This window comes from Littorina saxatilis, linkage group LG11 (assembly GCF_037325665.1).
Source record: "Littorina saxatilis isolate snail1 linkage group LG11, US_GU_Lsax_2.0, whole genome shotgun sequence".
Taxonomy (NCBI): Eukaryota; Metazoa; Mollusca; class Gastropoda; order Littorinimorpha; family Littorinidae; genus Littorina; species Littorina saxatilis.
This window is the reverse complement of record NC_090255.1, coordinates 25,846,791-25,867,468: the sequence shown is the minus strand read 5'-3', so window position 1 is coordinate 25,867,468 and position 20,678 is coordinate 25,846,791. Positions and strand designations below refer to the sequence as shown.

The 20,678-nt window shown below is 41.3% G+C and overlaps 2 protein-coding genes across 2 annotated transcripts; both read right to left on the bottom strand.

The window, feature by feature from the left end:
• Positions 1-22: 22 nt before the first annotated feature.
• On the bottom strand, positions 23-13,631 carry LOC138980118 (uncharacterized). The gene is made up of 8 exons (XM_070352932.1): positions 13,563-13,631; positions 12,648-12,738; positions 9,609-9,784; positions 8,155-8,502; positions 6,197-6,661; positions 3,792-3,872; positions 2,306-2,488; positions 23-1,012 (listed from the first exon to the last, which is right to left on the bottom strand). The coding sequence occupies exons 2-8, from the start codon at positions 12,728-12,730 to the stop codon at positions 1,008-1,010; spliced, it is 1,341 nt and encodes a 446-aa protein (XP_070209033.1). The 5' UTR covers positions 12,731-12,738; positions 13,563-13,631; the 3' UTR covers positions 23-1,007.
• Positions 13,632-16,581: 2,950 nt separating this feature from the next.
• LOC138979518 (G-protein coupled receptor GRL101-like) lies at positions 16,582-20,030 on the bottom strand. Its single transcript, XM_070352228.1, has 3 exons — positions 19,586-20,030; positions 17,749-19,255; positions 16,582-17,440 (listed from the first exon to the last, which is right to left on the bottom strand). The coding sequence occupies exons 1-3, from the start codon at positions 20,028-20,030 to the stop codon at positions 16,582-16,584; spliced, it is 2,811 nt and encodes a 936-aa protein (XP_070208329.1).
• Positions 20,031-20,678: the final 648 nt, after the last annotated feature.

Here is a 20,678-nt window from a genome sequence, read left to right as displayed (position 1 = left end):
TGTGTGTGTGTGTGTGTGTGTGTGTGTGTGTGTGTGTGTGTGTGTGTGTGTATACTTGGAGAAAAAGGCAAAGGAAGAGAGATGGAACAAATGAATGCATGGCTGCCTGTGTGTGTGTGTGTGAGAGAGACAGAGAGACAGAGAGAGAGAGAGTGAGAGAGAGAGACAGAGATCGAGAGAGTGAGAGAGTGAGAGAGAGAGTCAGAGAGAGAGAGACAGAGTGAGAGAGGGAGACAGAGAGTGAGAGAGAGAGAGAGACACAGAGAGAGAGAGACACAGAGAGAGAGAGACACAGAAAGAGAGCATGTGTGTATGAAGGCAAAGGAAAGCAAAGAGCAAATGAATACTCGACTGCCACTGTGTGTGTGTGTGATCGTGCATGTGTTTTACTTTGTACACGTCTGTACGCACATGTTTGTTTGTGTGTGCATGGCCACTCGCACATGAATATAAGGAAATGACACTAAGTTCCATTGCTGTTTTAATTCCCCACATTCTTCAAAGTGTGCATTGTATAAAAATTCAAACCATGCAATATATGAGAAGTCGGTGAGGGGCAGAGGTAAAAGATGTTATGAAAATGATTCAATGAAAAAAGACACACATTTATTTCAAAACAAAAAGAAAAGAGAACTGTAAAATAAAAATAGTGTTTTACTCATTTTTTTAATCTTGGCTCCTTCTTTTCCTGTTTTGGAAGTTTTTTTATTCGTCTGTTTTCTAAATGTTTGTTCTTATTCTTACTTTTTTGGAGTCTTTGTTGTTTTTCTGCTTTTCAATTTTTAATTTTTTTTGCCGTTTTACTTTTTTTACACTTTTTTTTTTTACTATTTTTCTTACATATTTTTTAAAGGTAAAAGTATTCATGCTGATAGGAGATATATAGCACTAATTCAATAAAACAGTGATATGTAGACAAAAATCTCTTGTCCATTTTGGTTGCCATAGTCCTGGATTCCAAGCTATAGGTCCACAGTTGCACAATGTCGTTGACGTCAAAGTTTGATTTAACCTGCAGGGAAGAAGAGCGAATGTATTGCAGTGAAGAAAGAAGCAAAACATATGGAACATATCTTGCTTATGAATTGACAGCATGATAGCACATCATTTACAGTACAGAAGATTGTAACATTAAGGTAAAAGATAACAAGTCGCGTAAGGCGAAAATACAACATTTAGTCAAGCTGCCGTACTCACAGAATGAAACTGAACGCAATGCAATTTTTCAGCAAGACCGTATACTCGTAGCATCGTCAGTCCACCGCTCATGGCAAATTAAGGCAGTGAAATTGACAAGAAGAGCGGGGTACGCGGTAGTAGTTGCGCTGAGAAGGATAGCACGCTTTTCTGTACCTCTCTTCGTTTTAACTTTCTGAGCGTGTTTTTAATCCAAACATATCATATCTATATGTTTTTGGAATCAGGAACCGACAAGGAATAAGATGAAAGTGTTTTTAAATTGATTTCAAAAATTTAATTTTGATCATAATTTTTTAATTTTTAATTTTCAGAGCTTGTTTTTAATCCAAATATGACATATTTATATGTTTTTGGAATCAGAAAATGATGAAGAATAAGATGAACGTAAATTTGGATCGTTTTATAAACCTTTTTTTTTACAATTTTCAGATTTTTCATGACCAAAGTCATTAATTAATTTTTAAGCCACCAAGCTGAAATGCAATACCGAAGTCTGGCCTTCGTCGAAGATTGCTTGGCCAAAATTTCAAGGTATTTATCGAAAAAAAGGAAACAACGTCCCGGGGATATCATTCCCAGGAACTCTCATGTAAAATGTCATAAAGATTGGTCCAGTAGTTTGGTCTGAATCGCTCTACACACACACACGCACAGACACACATACACACACACATACACATACACCACGACCCTCGTCTCGATTCCCCCTCTATGTTAAAACGTCCCGACTAACCCCTGAACTAAAACCATTGTCATGGCTAATCGCTTGGGCTAAGGCAATTGTCATGACTAGCCCCTGAACAAAAGCAATTGTTATGGCTAATCGGCAATTATCATGACTGACCCCTGAACTAAAGCAATTGTCATTGCTAATCGCTGGGCTAAAGCAAGTGTCATGAATAACCCCTGGATTAAAGCAATTATCATGAATAACCCCTTGACTAAAATAATTATCATCCCTAATCGTTGGGCTAAGGCAATTGTCATAAATAACCCCTAGACAAATTGTCATGACTATAACCGCAGGGCTAAAGGTAATGACTGACCCCGCCCTGGACTAAACCAATTGTCATGACAAATTGCTAGACTAATCATCATAACTAACTGAGACAGCGGCATTTTCCGGTGGATATGTCAATGGCGCCGTTAGGACTGCTGGGACAACAGAGAGAGACGCCGTTAAACACTGTGGAGGGACACGGCTTTACGGAGTACAGCGTGCAGAAACAGTCTGACGCTTTTGACGAGCATTGCGTCACAGTCAGCGCCCGTGACGTACCAGTCTTGCCTGTGTCAGAGAGAAAATTAAAAACCCACTTTCACTCCTGTGTTAGTACAACATGCAAAAAAAAATTATTTTTTTTTAATTAAAAAGAAATAGATAATTATATATAATTAAATAAAATACATTACAATTATATATAGTGTTGCGAGGTATATATAAAGATTCCATTACTTCTGAGTTTAAACATCACGCAACAACGGGCGGGGATGTAGCTCAGTCAGTAGTGCGCTGGATTTGTATCCAGTTGGCCGCTGTCAGCGTGAGTTCGTCCCCACGTTCGGCGAGAGATTTATTTCTCAGAGTCAACTTTGTGTGCAGACTCTCCTCGGTGTCCGAACACCCCCGTGTGTACACGCAAGCACAAGACCAAGTGCGCACGAAAAAGATCCTGTAATCCATGTCAGAGTTCGGTGGGTTATAGAAACACGAAAATACCCAGCATGCTTCCTCCGAAAGCGGCGTATGGCTGCCTAAATGGCGGGATAAAAACGGTCATACACGTAAAAGCCGTGGGAGTTTCAGCCCATGAACGAACAAACTGTCAAACAAACCAGGCAACAACAACATTAATAAGGGAGCAAATGGGAGGGACATTCTTGCCACATGCACAAAATTAATATATTACCCAAAGACGACAGAGTTAAGCTCCGTAATAATTGCTTATAATAACACATTCAACATGACCATTACCCTCAGAATTCGTATTATTCATGAAAAAGGGTACACAAAAACATTTGTACGAAAGAGGATTGAAATATTAAAGTGTTATATAAAATCTTTTTTTCCACAGTTTTTGTTATCACAAAACTAGAACAGGAAGAGGGGAAGACTGATAAATGTGAATTGGAGACCGAGTACCAAACACGAACAAAAATACGATCACATTACACATCACATTAGAACACACGCATGCAATATCCTGACCCTTTCGGTCCCCTCTCACCATCACCACCCCCCCCCCCTTCCCCCTCCCGAAAGAGAGCTTGATCCTAAGAAGTCAGTGAAGCACGTATCTTTCATTTCCATAATTATATTTTCATACATATGTCTCTCGTCTCATTCCCCCCTCCCCCCTCCTTTTCCCCCCAGAGAGTTCCTCGAACACAAACTGAATAAATCAGATTTGTGTTTTTCTTTTAGTCTCAAATGACATACCACTGCCTGGTAAGAAGATTACTCCCAGATCAAAAACCTAAAACAAATACACAAACACAGAACAAGGGTAAGATACTAAAAGAATAAAAATGAAATAGGAGAGACGAAACGTTTTTATCAATTGAAAATGTCAAAAAAGCTGAGGTCTTACCCAGAATATTAGTATTGTCATTATACGGGTCATTTGATCGCAGCAGACTGTTGGCGCCTCCTGTTGTCAAGACCCCAGCCCCTATAGTCCAGAGAGAGATCATAACAAAAACATTCAGTGCTAAAAATAAAGATGGAACAAATGTGCACATGGAGAAACAGTCTCGCTTTAAAAAAAACAAACAATTGTGTAAGGTTGCGATTTCATTTCATTTCATTTCCCCTAAAAATGTGTCCCAATTTGTTGAGTGTACATGGGCAAAGATTATCACAATCAAAAACACTGACAGATTTAAGAAATATGCATCTGCACAAAGGCAAGGAATACCATTGTAAAAGAAACGTTGTCTGCGCTTATGGGAATGATACCACAATCAATATCGATAGAAATGAAAGGACAAAAAAAGCCACAACAAATAAGACAATATAAGACGACAAAGAAATGACATCTGCGCCAAGGCAAATAATACCACAATCAATATCGATAGAAATAAAAACAAAAACAAAACAAAAACACGAACAAAAACACGAACAAAAACAGACAATAGAGGAAGACAAAGAAAATGTCATCCTCGCTTGGGCGAACGTAACAAGCAATATCAATAGAAACAAAATGTTAAAAAATATAAAACAACAAGTCGCGTAAGGCGAAATTACTACATTTAGTCAAGCTGTGGAACTCACAGAATGAAACTGAACGCACTGCAATTTTTCACAATGACCGTAGTCCGCCGCTTGTGCAAAACGGAGTGAAACTGACGAGCCTGTTCAGCGCAGTTGTGGTTTCGCTGTGCTGCATAGCACGCTTTTCTGTACCTCTCTTCGTTTTAACTTTCTGAGCGTGTTTTTAATCCAAACATATCATATCTATATGTTTTTGGAATCAGGAACCGACAAGGAATAAGATGAAATTGTTTTTAAATCGATTTCGGAAATTTGATTTTGATCATAATTTTTATATTTTTAATTTTCAGAGCTTGTTTTTAATCCAAATATAACATAAGTTATGAAAAAAAAACATCCGGGGATATCATTCCTAGGAACTCTCATGTAAAATTTCATAAAGATCGGTCCAGTAGTTTGGTCTGAATCGCTCTACACACACACACGCACAGACAGACAGACAGGCGCGCACACACACACACACACACACACACACACACACACACACACACACACACACACACACACACACACACACATACACACACATAATATACACCATGACCCTCGTCTCGATTCCCCCTCTATGTTAAAAAATTTAGTCAAAACTTGACTAAATTTAAAAACAGACGAACAAGCAAAACAGAGCCATTTGTACAGAGACAATTACGTATTACAAACAATACTAAACAATAAGTCGCGTAAGGCGAAATTACTACATTTAGTCAAGCTGTGGAACTCACAGAATGAAACTGAACGCACTGCATTTTTTTCACAATAACCGTAGTCCGCCGCTAGTGCAAAAGGCAGTGAAAGTGACGAGCCTGTTTAACGCGGAAGCAGAACTTTTGCGCTTTTCTGTACCTCTCTTCGTTTTAACTTTCTGAGCGTGTTTTTAATCCAAACATATCATATCTATATGTTTTTGGAATCAGGAACCGACGAGGAATAAGATGAAATTGTTTTTAAAATGATTTCGGAAATTTAAATTTAATCATAATTTTTATATTTTTAATTTTCAGAGCTTGTTTTTAAACCAAATATAACATATTTATATATTTTTGGAATCAGAACATGATGAAGAATAAAATAAAAGTAATTTTGGATCGTTTTATAAAAAAATAATTTTAATTAAAATTTTCAGATTTTTAATGACCAAAGTCATAAATCAATTTTTAAGCGTCCATGCTGAAATGCAATACCGAAGTCCGGCCTTCGTCGAAAATTACTTGGCCAAAATTTTAATCAATTTGATTGAAAAATGAAGGTGTGACAGTGCCGCCTCAACTTTTACAAAAAGCCGGATATGACGTCATAAAAGACATCAAATAATTGAAAAAACGTCTGGGGATATCATACCCAGAAACTCTCATGTAAAATTTCATAAAGATCGGTCCAGTAGTTTACTCTGAATCGCTCTACACACACACACGCACAGACACACACAGACACACACACACACACACACACACACACACACACACACACACACACACACACACACACACACACACACACACACACACACACACACACACACACACACACACACACACACACACACACACACACACACACACACATACACCACGACCCTCGTCTCGATTCCCCCTCTATGTTAAAACATTTAGTCAAAACTTGACTAAATGTAAAAAAAAACACGCACAGGGGCAAATCATATCACAAGCATCATGGAGAGACAAAGACATCAAAACATTTGGTAAGATAATATTCAACACTCACCTGTGCCCAAAGTGCCCACGCCTGCCCCTGCTCCAGCAAAACTGGTGCCCGTGCTTAGGCTGTTGCCAAGGAGACCATTATTATTGCCTAGGAATTGGTTGACAGTATCTCCCAGCAAGTTAGAGCCGGCACCGAGGTTGCCGAGAATGTTGCCATTCGTGTTGCCAAGGGAGTTGCCAAGGAGATCGTTGGTATTGCCAAGGAGCTGGTTGCCGGCACCTCCCAGCAAGTTAGAGCCGGCACCGAGGTTGCCGAGAATGTTGCCATTCGTGTTGCCAAGGGAGTTGCCAAGGAGACCGTTAGTGTTGCCGAGGAACTGGTTGCCCGTACCTCCCAGTAAGTTAGAGCCGGCACCGACGTTGCTGAGGATGTTACCGTTCGTGTTGCCAAGGAGATTGTTGCCAAGGATGTTGTTGGCTGTATTGCCCAGAATGTTGGTGTTTGCGCCACCCAGGATATTTTCGCCTGAAATGAGTTTTTATTCTGTTATTCTATGTGCGATCAGATACCAGTTTGATCATGACAGGTCAACATGATGTTCAGTTGGAAGAGGAAATATAGAATCTATATATATATACGACTTGTGTCTGTCTGTCTGTCTGTCTGTGTGTGTGTGTGTGTCCGCGATGCACGGCCAAAGTTCTCGGTGGATCTTTTTCAAAGTTGGAGACCGTATTCAGCTACACCCCGGACACAACCTCATCGATGAGATATTTCAACACGTGCTCTCAGCGCGCAGCGCTGAACCGATTTTGGTTTTTCTCTGGATCCATTCCCAGTAACTCTTCCTTATCTTCTCCAGTGTTTTCAGCCGCGTTTATCTCCCTTCCTCCGTGCGGTGCGCCGGCGTACACCCGGCATAGCCGGGTCGGCGCAGCCGGGTATTCGGCTCGACTTCTTCCCGGCGCAGCCGTACCCGGCTAAAACATCAGAAATTGTGAAAGAAACAATTGAAAGTCAGCACAGACTTTCTTCCGAGATTTGTTAAAATCTTTTAGCAGAGAAAAAGAGATAAAGTATCCCTTCACAGACAGCCTTTTGGGAGCGTCAGACCCTCCTCAAGGCGGACCGAGATTTACAATGCAGAATCCCTTTTGTGGGGGGACGTATCGCAAGAAAATCTGGTCCAGAGGAGGACTATTGTCTTTGTACCTAGCCCAGACACGTGTTTCTGATCAGAGGTCAGATGGTGCTAATGGCAAGAGTTGTCAACCCATGTTATCCAACTAAGAAGCAAACCACTCTCTGAATGGTAGCTTCTGTTGGCATGGGAGACTACCCTCATCTGACAACCCCAAGGGGATATCTGTGAAGGGAAACACTTTGATTTAAGGCCAAAGTGTGGAATTGATATTTATTAAAAAAGAATTTAGAAATTTAGACAAGTTTTAACCAAGAAATTAGGTTAAAACAAGGGAAATTTGAAAAAGCCTAAAGGGAGGTAACTCTGTACCAGCCTGCAGATCTAGAAATGGATACGCGAACAAGTTAGATCTAATTTTGAAAAGGTTAAACAGGAAAAGCGGTTAACTTTTCACTGCTGTTCAACACAGGACTTGTTCATATATATGAACACATCAAACATGAAAAACATGAATCGTAATCTCTGTGACCGGTATTTTTGGCCAACCTTAGGCACAGCAAATAATGGCTCGACTTTTTCAGTTGGATTAACCTTCTCTATGTACATGATTGTATCACAACGTTTTCACTTCATGCTTGCTCTTTACTTTTTATTTTATCCTACGATACTCTTTCTCACTTGTTTGTTTTCTGTTATGTTTTAACCTTTTATTTGTAATAATCATTTTTTCGTTGTTGTTGTTGTTACTCTTTCTCACCCTTTTTTGCTTTCTGTCATGTTTTAACCATTTACCTTTATTATTATTTGTTCGTTGTTTTGTTGCATATTGCTATTTCACAAACAAACAAACAAACAAACAAAATCAGATGCTCACCACCACCCAAAATCCTGTTCAGCTCATTTTGATAGTCATCCGTGTCGTCCAGAAACCTGTTAGGGTTGACGGGATCCACGATGGGAGTTGGGTACGAGAGGGTGGGATCTCTACCCAGGGTGCCCGGCAGGTTCTGGGGATCGAAGAGCCCGGATGAGAGATAGAAGGGGAGGTCATCCAGCTTGAAGTTGGGAGAGTTGACGATACTGGTAGGGAGACGGAAGTAGAGGGGTTTGTTACCTCCCCCTACCACTCCTCCCAATCCTCCTCCTCCTCCGATGACGATGGTCGACATGCCATCGTCAGAATCGTGGAAGTCGTTAGGGTGCCCGTTAGGGTGCCCGTTGTCTGTAGGAAGGGTAAGAGTTACGTGAAAGAGTATTGCAATGACGGCCATAAATATTGGTTTTCAAAGTACAGGAGAACCACACTTCTAAGATGCCCAAAGTTAACCCCAACCACATTTTGTTCAGACCTTGTCTTCTCAGATTTTCTGTTTTATATCAGCTGCTAATATACCTCTCCCTTTTTAAGATCTGATTGTGTCAGATGTGTGGAGATCTTAAAATTCGGGCTCGACTGTAGATGTTTAGTGTCTATAGGGTCTAAACAGACACTGAAAACCTGATTTCAGAAACAAAACTTTGTGTCCTGTTGTACACAATATGAGCAAATCCACCATTTCATAAAAGACACTGGAGGAGTTTCGATTGTGGCTGACTTTATTTATAGCAAGAAGACGTCATTTAGAACAAAACTTAAATTCATTAAAAAAAAAAAAAAAGTCGTATGCAGTACTATGATCAAAACTGAGAGAGAGAGAGAGAGAGAGAGAGACAGAGAGAGAGAGAGACAGAGACAGAGACAGAGAGACAGAGAGAGAGAGACCGAGAGAGAGAGACAGAAAGAGAGATAGAGACAGACAGACAGAGAGAAAGAAAGAGAGAGAGAGAGAGAGAGAGAGAGAGGGAGAGAGAGAGAGAGAGAGGGAGAGAGACAGACAGAGAGGGAGAGAGAGAGAGAGAGAGAGAGAGAGAGAGAGAGAGAGAGAGAGAGAGAGAGAGAGAGAGCCCCATGAAGTAGACTTTCACACCTGAGCAAAACTAATGAGGACAAAAGCTCATAACAATCAAGAGTAGAACAACAACGTCGGATGCTTGATGGATATCGAAACAACAAAGAATTGGAGAAAAAAACACAAATTGGTGACCGTGTATTCAAAAAGTACTATTGATTCTTTAGATCCTCACAAACCCACAAAGCCTGTCCTTTATTGGGCGGAGTCGACTTAGCTAAGTATACTTCGCGGAGCTGTCTGCACGAAGCTTTAGCATTGAGTTTTCGATTGAAAAACAAAGACTTAGCGAAGTTTTCGCGAAGTCGACTCCGGGTTCATTTAAGGAATGCCTTTACCCTATCAGAAAAATGAACCGATGACGTGCGTGTAGACGTACCATTACTGCTGTAGTAGTTGTACAACTTGGCCCATCGTTGTCCCCTGTCGTCATCGTTGTGACCGTAGTACTGGCGGTACCTGGTGCCTGCAAACCGCTTGTTGCCGCTCCATCCGCTGCTCCTCCACCCTCTGATGCCGCTCTTTCTGCCGTAACTTCTCTTTCCGGAGTAACTTCTGAAAGATAACGATTAGTCCAAATCAGTGACAGTGTACTAGTAAATCGACGTACTCGTAAATGTAACGTTTTGTTTTGTCAATAATAAACGTTCCAATTATCTACCAGCGAATAAGTCAAATTAGATAATCAAGTTTAGAGATGAATTTCCCCCACAACTGTGTATACCTGGTTGAAAAATATGCATTTTTACGAATTTTGTAGCGTGTCGAACTGACACGTTCGCCTGCAATCACGACTCGCTTGACCCCTACCCTGTATAACACAATTTATGAAAAGGTAAAAAAAAGAAAACGATTAACACTAATCGTACAAAGTTAAAAAAAAACAAAGGATTACTGTACTCACCGATACAAAGACGACACAAGACGATTACGAATTTTCGCTTCTGAAAGCTTCATCAGGAAAAGAACACAAAAGACAACAAAAAGCAGACGCAACACGGAACGAACAGGGTTTGAAAGAAAATCGTACAGCCAGTAAAATATCCTCCACGAATCGGTTTTTCTTTTTGATGTACCTTATCTGGTTGATATTTTACGACAATTTGAAAAAGACAAAAAATCACATGCAACAGTGGGCACGAATGAGTTGCGTTTCTGTTGCTGCCTGCTGTGCGTACTATTGTCCAGATTTGTTTTCTCTGTGTGTAAAATTGTAATGTAAAATGACACGGGAGTACACAGAAGAGGACAAATCAGTAACATATTCTCTTTTCACAGAGTTGTTATTCATCTATTAATGAATGACTTTTCTAGCTTTTCAGGCTTAAGGATACATAAGAGAAAGTCTGAGGCGATGTGGTTGGGTAGTAGGAAACATTGTGATGAAACATTTTATAATTTTGTTTGGAAGAAAAAGTTGAAGATTTTGGGTGTATATTTTTGTAATGATAAGAGTGCTTCTTTGGTAGAAGATAACTGGACTGGAAGAATAAGGAATATCAAGCGATTGATTTGTGCTTGGGAGAAGCGAAATTTGAGCATTGTAGCGAAAATATGTATCGTGAAAACGTTTTTGATTTCACAATTTGTGTATATTATGCAAGCGTTTGTATTACCTGACTGTGTTTCGAATGAAGTCAATACCTTATTGTTTAGATTTTTGTAGCGAAAAAGATATTGTAATCGGAAGGCCTTTGAAAAGGTGAAAAGAAGCGTTTTATGTTTTGAAATTGAAAAAGGTGGTTTAAAAATGATCGATATTAGGCAAATGCAAATTTCTTTTTTTCTTACAATGGGTTTCACAACTGACTACATTAAATGAAAATGATAATTGGAGTTTCACTCCAACGATGATGTATTTGCGTTTTGGAAAGCATTTTGAATGTTTCTTATCGAATGTAAACAGTGCAAGATTTAAAGGGTTAGACCTAGTGAAATCACACTTTTGGAAAGCAGTATTAAAATATTGGCTGGATAATAACCACTACGACCGTGGGACAGTCGGGCCACTTTATTATGGAATAATGCATGCATTTAACGTATAGTGGCAAAGTTTTATTTTTTGAAAGTTGGATACAACGAGGTGTAATTGGTATTAACTGACATGATTGTACGTTCGGGAGACATATTATCATATCAAGATATATGTGATTTGATTGGATATTCGCCAAACCGAATTCTTGAATATAATGTTGTAAAAGCTGCTGTGTCATTATTTATTAGGAAAAATGCTGTAAATATGACTGATGATGTTTGTATTACCTTACCACTGTTTAACGGCAAAAATGTGTTAAGTGCCAGAGAATATAGGAAAGAGATTATCAATATCTTCTTCTTCTTCGTCGTTCGCTGTCTGTCATGTGAGCGTAGATGCGTTGTGCTGCCGTTACGCGCCTGACAAGTCAGGCCCAGCACATCCGACTTCAGCTTGTTTTTATATCAGAGTGTTCGCTCTCCTAGATTGATTGCTTTACCGGGCTGCCGAGTTCAATCTACCCGTTGATTATTAATATGAAAACAGATGTACCATGTTCCGGAGGATTTTGGAAGAGAAAGTTTAATGTAGAAATTGATGAACGATCTTGGATAGTTGCCTGTCACATTCTCCTGTGTAAAATGAAAGTAACGGAAACTAATAAATGTAGTTACTGTTGTGATGTAACTGATTTCATTGAACACTACGTTTTTGAATGCCCGGTTGTAGGCTATACAAATTCTGGAAGTTTATTAAAGAATTTATTTTTCGTACTTTAGAAATTAAGATTGTTTTGAAAGTTAGTGATGTTTTATTTGGTATGCATTTTGTAATAGTGAAAAAGGCAACTATGTATAAATTGAACCACATTATCTTAATCGGAAAGATGTGCGTTAGTATATATATAAAAACAAATTCGTTTTTACCGTTGGAAAGTATTTTTAATAGGCAGTTACCGATAAGAAGCATTTTTGTGTGAGTGTTCGAAGAACAAAACGTTAAAAATCTAGCTTGTTGTACTCGATAAGTTGTATTTAATTCATTGTATGAGATATTGGTAATTGTAGTTATTTATTTGAATAAAATTGTTTGAAAAAAAAATGAAAAAAAAGGTACACATTTTCTTTTCACAGAGTTGTTATTCATCTATTTCTTAGGCTTATATGAAACAACTAAGAATAAGCATAACTTCTTGTTTGCCTATCACTAATAAATAGATAAAGGACAGCTATGCTTGTTGATTTGTGCTAGTTTATTCTATAATGAATCTGTAAAGCGCCTGGAGCCCATTGATGGGACTCGCGCTATAGAAAAGTTATTTATTATTATTATTATTATTATTATTATTATTATTATTATTATTATTATTATTATTATTATTATCATTATTATTATTATTACAGCAACATAACAACAAAGCGATGGCAATTGCGGCACCCTTACCTTTTGTAGTAAGTTCCCTCCGACATCTCCACCACGCACAGCACCACCACCAACAACGACACAATGGCACCCGAACACTGCATGTTGTCGTCTACAACACAAACATCTTATGTTGGTATTAGGATTGACACAAGCAGAACTATGGGGTACATTTTTTTTTTATTATTATTTTTTTTTTACTTGGTCGCTTTTTAATTTTCTTATTTTTTTCGTATTTCTTTCTTTCATTCTTTCTTTCAGTTTTTCTTTCTTTCTTTCTTCTTACCGTCCTGCCTTTCTTTTTTTCCTTTTATTTATTAACGATTTCTTTTGTCAATGTATGTAGTTTTCTCTTCTAATTGCTACACAAACCCTAATTACCAGATCACTCTGTTTGGCATTAACTCTATTTGCGAAAACATTTCGGTTAAAATAAAAAAGAAGCACAATTTAAGTAACGAAGTTATCTTCATTTTATTTTAAGTGTCTCTTCCTTTCTATTCATTTAGTTATTCGATATATTCATTTGACCTTTTATTTATGTATTTACGTATTTAATTTGTCTGTTTGTTCTCTGCTTTTTTCTTTTCGATTGCGTTTTTATTATTTTTTGTTTGTTTGTCACTGTTTGTTTATTCTTTTTCAAAAGTTTTGTTTTTTCCTTTTTTTTCTTTGTTTTGCATATTTGTTTCATTACAACAGCGTCGCTTGTTTGAATGAAAATCGACTAAAATCAATTAAAGCACTAATAGATGATAAACAAATACATTGATTAAAATCAAATAAACGATTAATAAATAAAGTAAATATAGTCAATTCAATTAAAAAAAACAAATTAATTAATCCACATTTGAAATAAACAAATAAAAGAATGATAAACAAACAACCAAATACATAAATAAATATATAAGAACATTGTAAGATAATTTCACCAACCTATCCGTGACTCCTGTTGGACGAATTAGCAACGGCCTCTCTCAAGTGACAATCTTCATCCAGTCCCCGAAGCTTATAAAGGGAAAGGTTTAGAAAGGGAGGAAACTGGCACGTCACAAGCAGCCTGACACCATCAGAGAAGGAAACACGACGTTTTTCTGTTGAGGAATCCGAGATGTCGTTTGCTTCGAATCTATCAGCCATCTTGCACCAAGGTAGGTAATTCGCGACATGGATTTGACAGGACGACCCGGATATGGAACCGAGAAAGCAAATTAGGCCCCGGGCTAATTAACACGTGTGAGATATTCCGGAGTATGAAAGAGGGGGGAGGGGGGAGGGGGGGGGGGGGCTTGAGGGGACGGGGAGATAGATCACGTAATTTCGGACGTAGCCTACTAATTGGTGAGGTCAATCGAGAGAGAGTGGGAGACGGTGGGCAGGGGTGTGGCGTCGAGCCAGGTACTGAGAATTTGCAGTCTTACCTTTCCTCCCAAAGTTTATAACAGTCTCGGCAAAACACACACACACACACACGCGCGCGCGCGCGCGCGCATGCACACGCACGCACACACACACACACCACACACACACACACACACACACACACACTACACACACACGCGCGCACACACAAGCACGATATACACGCGCACGCACGCCCGCACGCACACACAAACACACACACAAAATGAACTGATTTATGTCCGTTATTTGTAAACAGAGAAACACCAAAATCACAAGGTGCACTAAGCATTAGCTAGTCCACGTCTCCATTACACGAAGTGCCAGTGTTCTCGGGTGCACATCATATCAATATCAAGCTTTGACAGCAGGTTTGGGCGTCTGACAGCAACATGTTACAAGAAGTCTTTAAATGCGGAAACTGTGAGCTATATTTTCTATGATCACTTTAAGGCAGAAACAAGAGGGATATATGAGGTACATCAGTGTTAGACACTAACTTTAGTTACATCATGCATTTGGGGAAGCTGCTAAAGTGATATTTCTATACATTCTAACCTTCTTCATGTTATGCTAACAAAACACGCTGTGATTATTTATCCGGCGTGAATGAATTCAATTGAAAAATGAGGTCGGGGCTGTTAAAGTCAAACTTCACATCTACAACTGCCACAGGGGCGTGGATGGATATCCCCGTGAAGAATTCACATGTAAAACGTCAGTTGACATGTAGTTGACAATCTAAAAATACAAGGTTTAACCCAGTGCGCCTGGTGCAGATATGAAAAACCGAAACAATTGGTTTAATTGTTCTCACTCATGACTATAGAAAGAAACACTCATTTGCAAACGCTGAAATCAGCGGACACAAAGACATCAAATATTCACTAGTCATGTGGCCTAATGCTAGGGTCCCGCTGATCTCTTGCAGACAATGCCCACCGTATCAAACTCGGAATGTCTATTCGATAGGTGATGGAAGGACATCCATCAATAAATAATGTGTTCACTAAAAATGCTGGGATGATGGCCTTCTAATGACGTCACAAGTTCACAGAGTAGATCGAGCTGCATAGGGACACGCCCTATGTTGGTTGGTTGGTTGGTTGGTTGGTTGGTTGGTTGGTTGGTTGGTTGTCTATTTCTTAACGCCTCTTCAACCTATTTGGCTTTGCGGGACTTGTGTTGCGAGCAAAGAGTCATTTAGAATGATGTTAACTTTGAACCCAAACTGACGTCAGACGGTCTCAGTGTAGAGCAGCATTATGACAAGCCTATTAATATTGTTGTGAGATCAGGGTCATTTATTTTTTTATTTTAATTTAGAATGTTAGAAACATGGAACCCAAAATTGGGAGGAGAGATGCTGCTCTTCGCGGGACACGTCTGGGACGTCCTAATGCAGATAATTTATCATCATTTTAAACTTTCTGACTTAGGTAAACTAATATCTAGGCCTATGTTCGGACATCGCAGATTGTGAACACTTTGAAACAACGCTTGCATATCACTCAACGTACATATATGCAATAGTAAGCTTTTTCTGATGCCATTTAAAAAAAAAAGAATATAAAAAGGGGGGTAATGGTACGTTTTGCAGATCGGTGCAAAGATGTCTTTGTCAATTGTTTTTAATATTTTGTTGTGTGGACTTGCTCTGCATTGTGTCCATTTTTGGTTAAAATCGTGTGGATTAAACAGCAAATATGTTGATGAAAATTAAGAAACTGATCTAATTTTAGCCTACAAAAAACGTCTTGTAATTTCTCTGTTTTGAGCGATATATCACAATAATTCGAATACAAACACGTCATTCTAACGAAAACGTATACCAAGGATTTACAACACTTATAAACTTGTATAATATAAACCACACAAAAGGTCCTGTGATTGTAATTGATCGATATCGGTCAGATACCCCATCCAGATACCCCATCCAATTACCCAACCCTCGTTTAGGCTCTTATATGATTCTTAGCATGCCATCATATTCAAAAGTCTGTATCATAAAGTCGGTAAATTTCTCTATTTTTCGCACTTGTTTATTCTGAAATTGTCACAGGCAAATTATTAGCGAAATCAGTTATTGGAGTCAATCAGTGTCCTATGTCTTTAAGCGCTGACCAAATATCGCTCAAACTTCCTGTGGGATGCATGTGGGTTTTAGAGAGCTGTTTTGTGACTGCTTGTATCTTGCAAAACTTTGATTTTTATAGGGCGATTAAATGAGCTCAAACACACTCCTGTTTGACTGGCTTTTTGCCTCCAAAGGTAATTCAAGTGTCGTGTACATTCATGGGGTTGTACTCTCACTGACGTTATGGCCATCGTAGGCAGTGTTCTGGTACTCCATCTCCTCCTTTCTAGCGTCCAGGTCGCCGTGGAAATCTTTCTTGCTATTAGGGATGTCTGTGGACCCAGTGATAAAGTCAGAAAATCCCCCGATCTCATGGTGATCTTCAGTTTCAATACAAAGGTCTTCTCTGCCTCTCGTCACGGGGGATGGCCCGTCATTGATGTTCATTATCTTCATCATCTTGTCTTTCCCCACCAGCTAGGAGCGAACGCAGATTCTTATCAGCTCTCGAACGTTGGCTGGCTGCCATCTCGGAGTCTCACTCTGCAGCTCACCCAAGATTTTCTTCACGGTCTTCTCCATTTTCAGTTGCCTCCATTTCTCCAGCAACCCGTTCATTGTATACAGAAAAGGATTGAGCGCGGAGTTGAGCGGCAGGACAAAAATGGCGACCCACACGTTGACCTCGCCAGGAATAGGAAAGCCAAGAGCCGCAAGCAGTCCCATCACACCGATAGGGAACCAGCAGCAGAAGTCGGTCAGGACGATCAGAAACAGTCGTCGGGCGACAGTCATGTCCTGCTCTCGTCGCTGTGTGCCCGCAGCCCGGCTTGCCCTTCGGACAGCACAGTAGATGATCACCTGCCCGACACCGATGAAGACGAAGATTATAAAGTTCAAAACGATGAAGACGCCAAACGCGTAGGTCTGTCCCGAAAACTGCTGTCGCGTTATGGGCAGAGGGATACAGATGCCGTTCTGACCGTAGAAATCCATGCCAGCAATCAGGGGCACTGAAGCCAGAGCGATGCAGGCCACCCAGACTCCACAGCAAGCCACGATGGTCCTCTTGCGGGCCAGATGGACACTCTTGTTAAAGGGAAAATAGATGACTAGAACGCGGTCCAGTGTGATCAGGCAAATCACGAAGGCTGAAACCTCGCTGGAAACGAAAGACAGGAAGCCTGCAGTGGTACACACTATGCTGTCTTTCCATTCGTTTTCTTTGACCACGTACACGCCCCGAAACTGTGCGTCCGCAACTCCGATCATTGTCATATAAATCCCCATCAGGAGGTCCGAGGCACACAGGTTCTTTAGCCAAAAAAAAATAGGTCTGTTTACGGTAACCCGACCGACCCTAGTTTGTAGGCCCGACCCTAATCTTTTTTTTTTGGATCGTCTGAAGAAAAAAAAATCGCATCCAAAATAGAGCTGTTTGCGCTCAAACAGCAGACGACAGAAGGGAGGTAAGCTCAAAGTACTGTTTATAGTTATGTTGGGCAAAAACAGGGATTGATGAGAAGAAATGAACTGTGAAACATCATAGAGAGGGGAGAAAAAAAAAATGGAAAAAAAAAGCCGACCTACCGACCCTATTTTTTCACCCTATGTTACCGTAAACAGACCTATTTTTTTTTTGGCCTTATCAGAATCTTAGATGTTGGCGATGAGTTCTGTGCTCTAAAAAATAGCCTGTATATAAGAACTCCAACGTTACCAACCACTGCCAGTACAGCCAGGGTCCACAGACAAACCCTGAAGAAATCTTGGGCCAGCAAGTCATCGCACGAAGACAGTTCATCCACAGGAGCAACGCATTCTGTTAAAGACGGATGGAAGTACTTGCAACAGAACTTGGGTTGATCCGTGTATAACCGTGTTAGCGCCGTCAGACCAGACAGAGCTTGTTTGCCAAAGCTCCTGACCGCATTCGCCCTTATGTCCAGATGTTTGAGTTTAGACAGAGGACTCAAGGATTCGTTCTCTATTTCCCCAAAACCCACGCCGGTCATGATCAAAGTTATCAGGTTGTTAAACACACCCACGTGTATCTTTGAAGTAAATGCAGTGCCCAAGGTCTCCATGAGAGGGTTACCCGAGAGATCCAAATACGTCAGACCAGGAACATTGTCCAGATGGAGAGAAGCGAGGTCAGTCAAGGATTTAAAGCTGAAGTCCAGAGTCTGAAGCGAAAGCATGTTGGACAGGTTGACTTGATCCAGACCACAATGGGACACGTTGAGGACAAAGAGATACTCCATCAAGTGCACGTTTTCTAGCGACACATTAGCAGCGTGGCTCAGATCCAGGTAGCGAATGTAAAGATTGTGAAGCGGGTCTATCATCGCAGAACACTTGTAGGCGTGACCTTTGCACGTGCAGCCTAGGTCAGCGGGACAGGCGAGGTGACAGTACATCTCATCGTCCTTGTAGGGGCAGTGAAAGACGCCGTCACTCACATAGTCCTTGTGGACACAGCTCCCCGACCCCTGGCACCTGTAGTAGCCTGGACACGTCAGGTTACGCAGCGGGATTTGTTCGTCCTCCCCCTGAGGGCAGTCCTGTTCGCCGTTGTTGAGCAGGAAGGATGGAATACAGTGTCCACCCTGACACAGATAAAAGCCAACACCGCAGTCACCATAGACCGGATACAGTCGGGACATCCCATAACCATCCAACAATACTTTGCCTGGGAAAGTAGAACTCAGTTCTTCGTCTCGGTATGGCGCTACCATGGGACAGCTGTCGACATATTTTTCATAAGTAGCTGGCAGGCATCCTTCTCCAGGACACATCAGACCCCAATTACACGAAACGCACGACTCTTCGTCGCTTTCATCAAAACAGTCCACGGCGCCGTCGCACCTTTTGTTATCAGGAATGGCCTGCAGGTTCCTGCAGATGAAGGAAGCTTCCAAAAGTGGGGAAAGCTGCGGTTGTTTGCAATCTATTTCGTCGCTGCGGTCAGCACAGTCGTCCTTTCCGTCACACAGCAGCGAGTAGTGGAAAGCCGGACCGTACCGGCACTGGAACAAGGGGAAACCGTTTTGGGACCACCCGCTGTCCGTGTTCTCGTCCCGCTGTTCCCACTGACACCGATGAAACGTCTGCACCACGGAGCCACCGGGGCACGCCTTGGTGGAAAAACCTGTTGGTAGTTCAGAGATTTGCGGTAGAGCAAGTCCTGAAAGTGTAAGTTTCCTTCGGCCAAAAGCTGGGTTTGATCTCATACAGATGAATCCGTCAGGAAATTGGTATGGTAGAACACAGGCCAAGGCTTTAAACACAGGTTCCCTCCAGACGTTTAGTATCGCACAGTCTAATGAGGTGCTGTCTTTCTGCAGTTGTTCTCGGTCGTAGGCTATCGGGCTTCCTCGGTCTCCCCACTGCCACAGAAAGCGATACAAGTGTTTCAGATTCCTCGAAACAGGCTTGAATTTCTGGATACCTACTACAGCCTGCAAAAACCCGCTTTTACGTATCATGTTCACCACCGTTTCCACCACACCCGGTGCCTGCAGTGTTGCCAAAGTGGCGCCATGTTGTGACTGACAAAATACTTCGGCTTCTGTGGGCATTGTCACAAAGGACTGACCAGACGAGAGAGATTTGACCTGCACGAAGATCGCTTTGAAACACTGGTTGCCCGAAGGGAACCAGTCACCGCACCCCTCGTCGCGGTATGGACAGCCCTCCTCATCTTCACCGTCTGTGCAGTGACGAATTCCATCGCACGTGATACTTTCCGGAAGATTTGTGATCCCACTGCAGTTGTATCTGATAATACTCTCTACCTTATCAGCATTTTCAACCAGAACAGACCTCGACAGTCCGGCCTTGGGATGAGCAGTGTAGGTGAGGTTGAAACTCGACTTGGGCAGTATTGTCCTCCTCCCATCATAAGTTCTGAGCTCAATTTTCATGAGGCTTTCCCCGATCAACGTAGGTGCAAGTTGTCCAATACATACTTCATTCTGTTGGTAACACCTGACGAGATTTTCATCAAAATCAGTCGCTCCAACGCTGAAGATATTCAGAGAGTCATTTCTAGCCATCTCCACGTGATGAAAATCCACAACAATACCGTGACTGTCAGGGACCTCGATCCACCACGTAATTCCCGAGACACAGTCGTCCCAGTCAAACTTCCAAGCAATGTTTCCATACATGACAATCGGTGTCGTTTCACCTATGAATGGACACGGTGGGGGAGGTCTAGGCAGCGGTGGTAAATCACTAGGCAGCGTCGGTGTCAATGCAGGGGGACTTATTGGAAAAGACGTGTCAAGTATTTGATCCGTTATTTTAAGCGTGGTCGCGGAAAAAGCCATTTGAGTGGGGGTCACTTCTGGCGTGAAGGTAGTAAGTCTGGAGACATCCGAGGTGCTGTTGAAGTGAGGTGATGAAGCACTGCTTCTTAGACTAGGAGGTGTGGGGGGTAGGGTGCGAATCGTCCCGCCGCTTGGCCTCACCGGTGTAGTTGTTGACAAGGTCAGCGCGCTCCCTTCTTCCTTCTTCGTCGGCAATGACTGTACGGCTGGCAGCACAGTCACCAGGCTAAACTCTGCAGC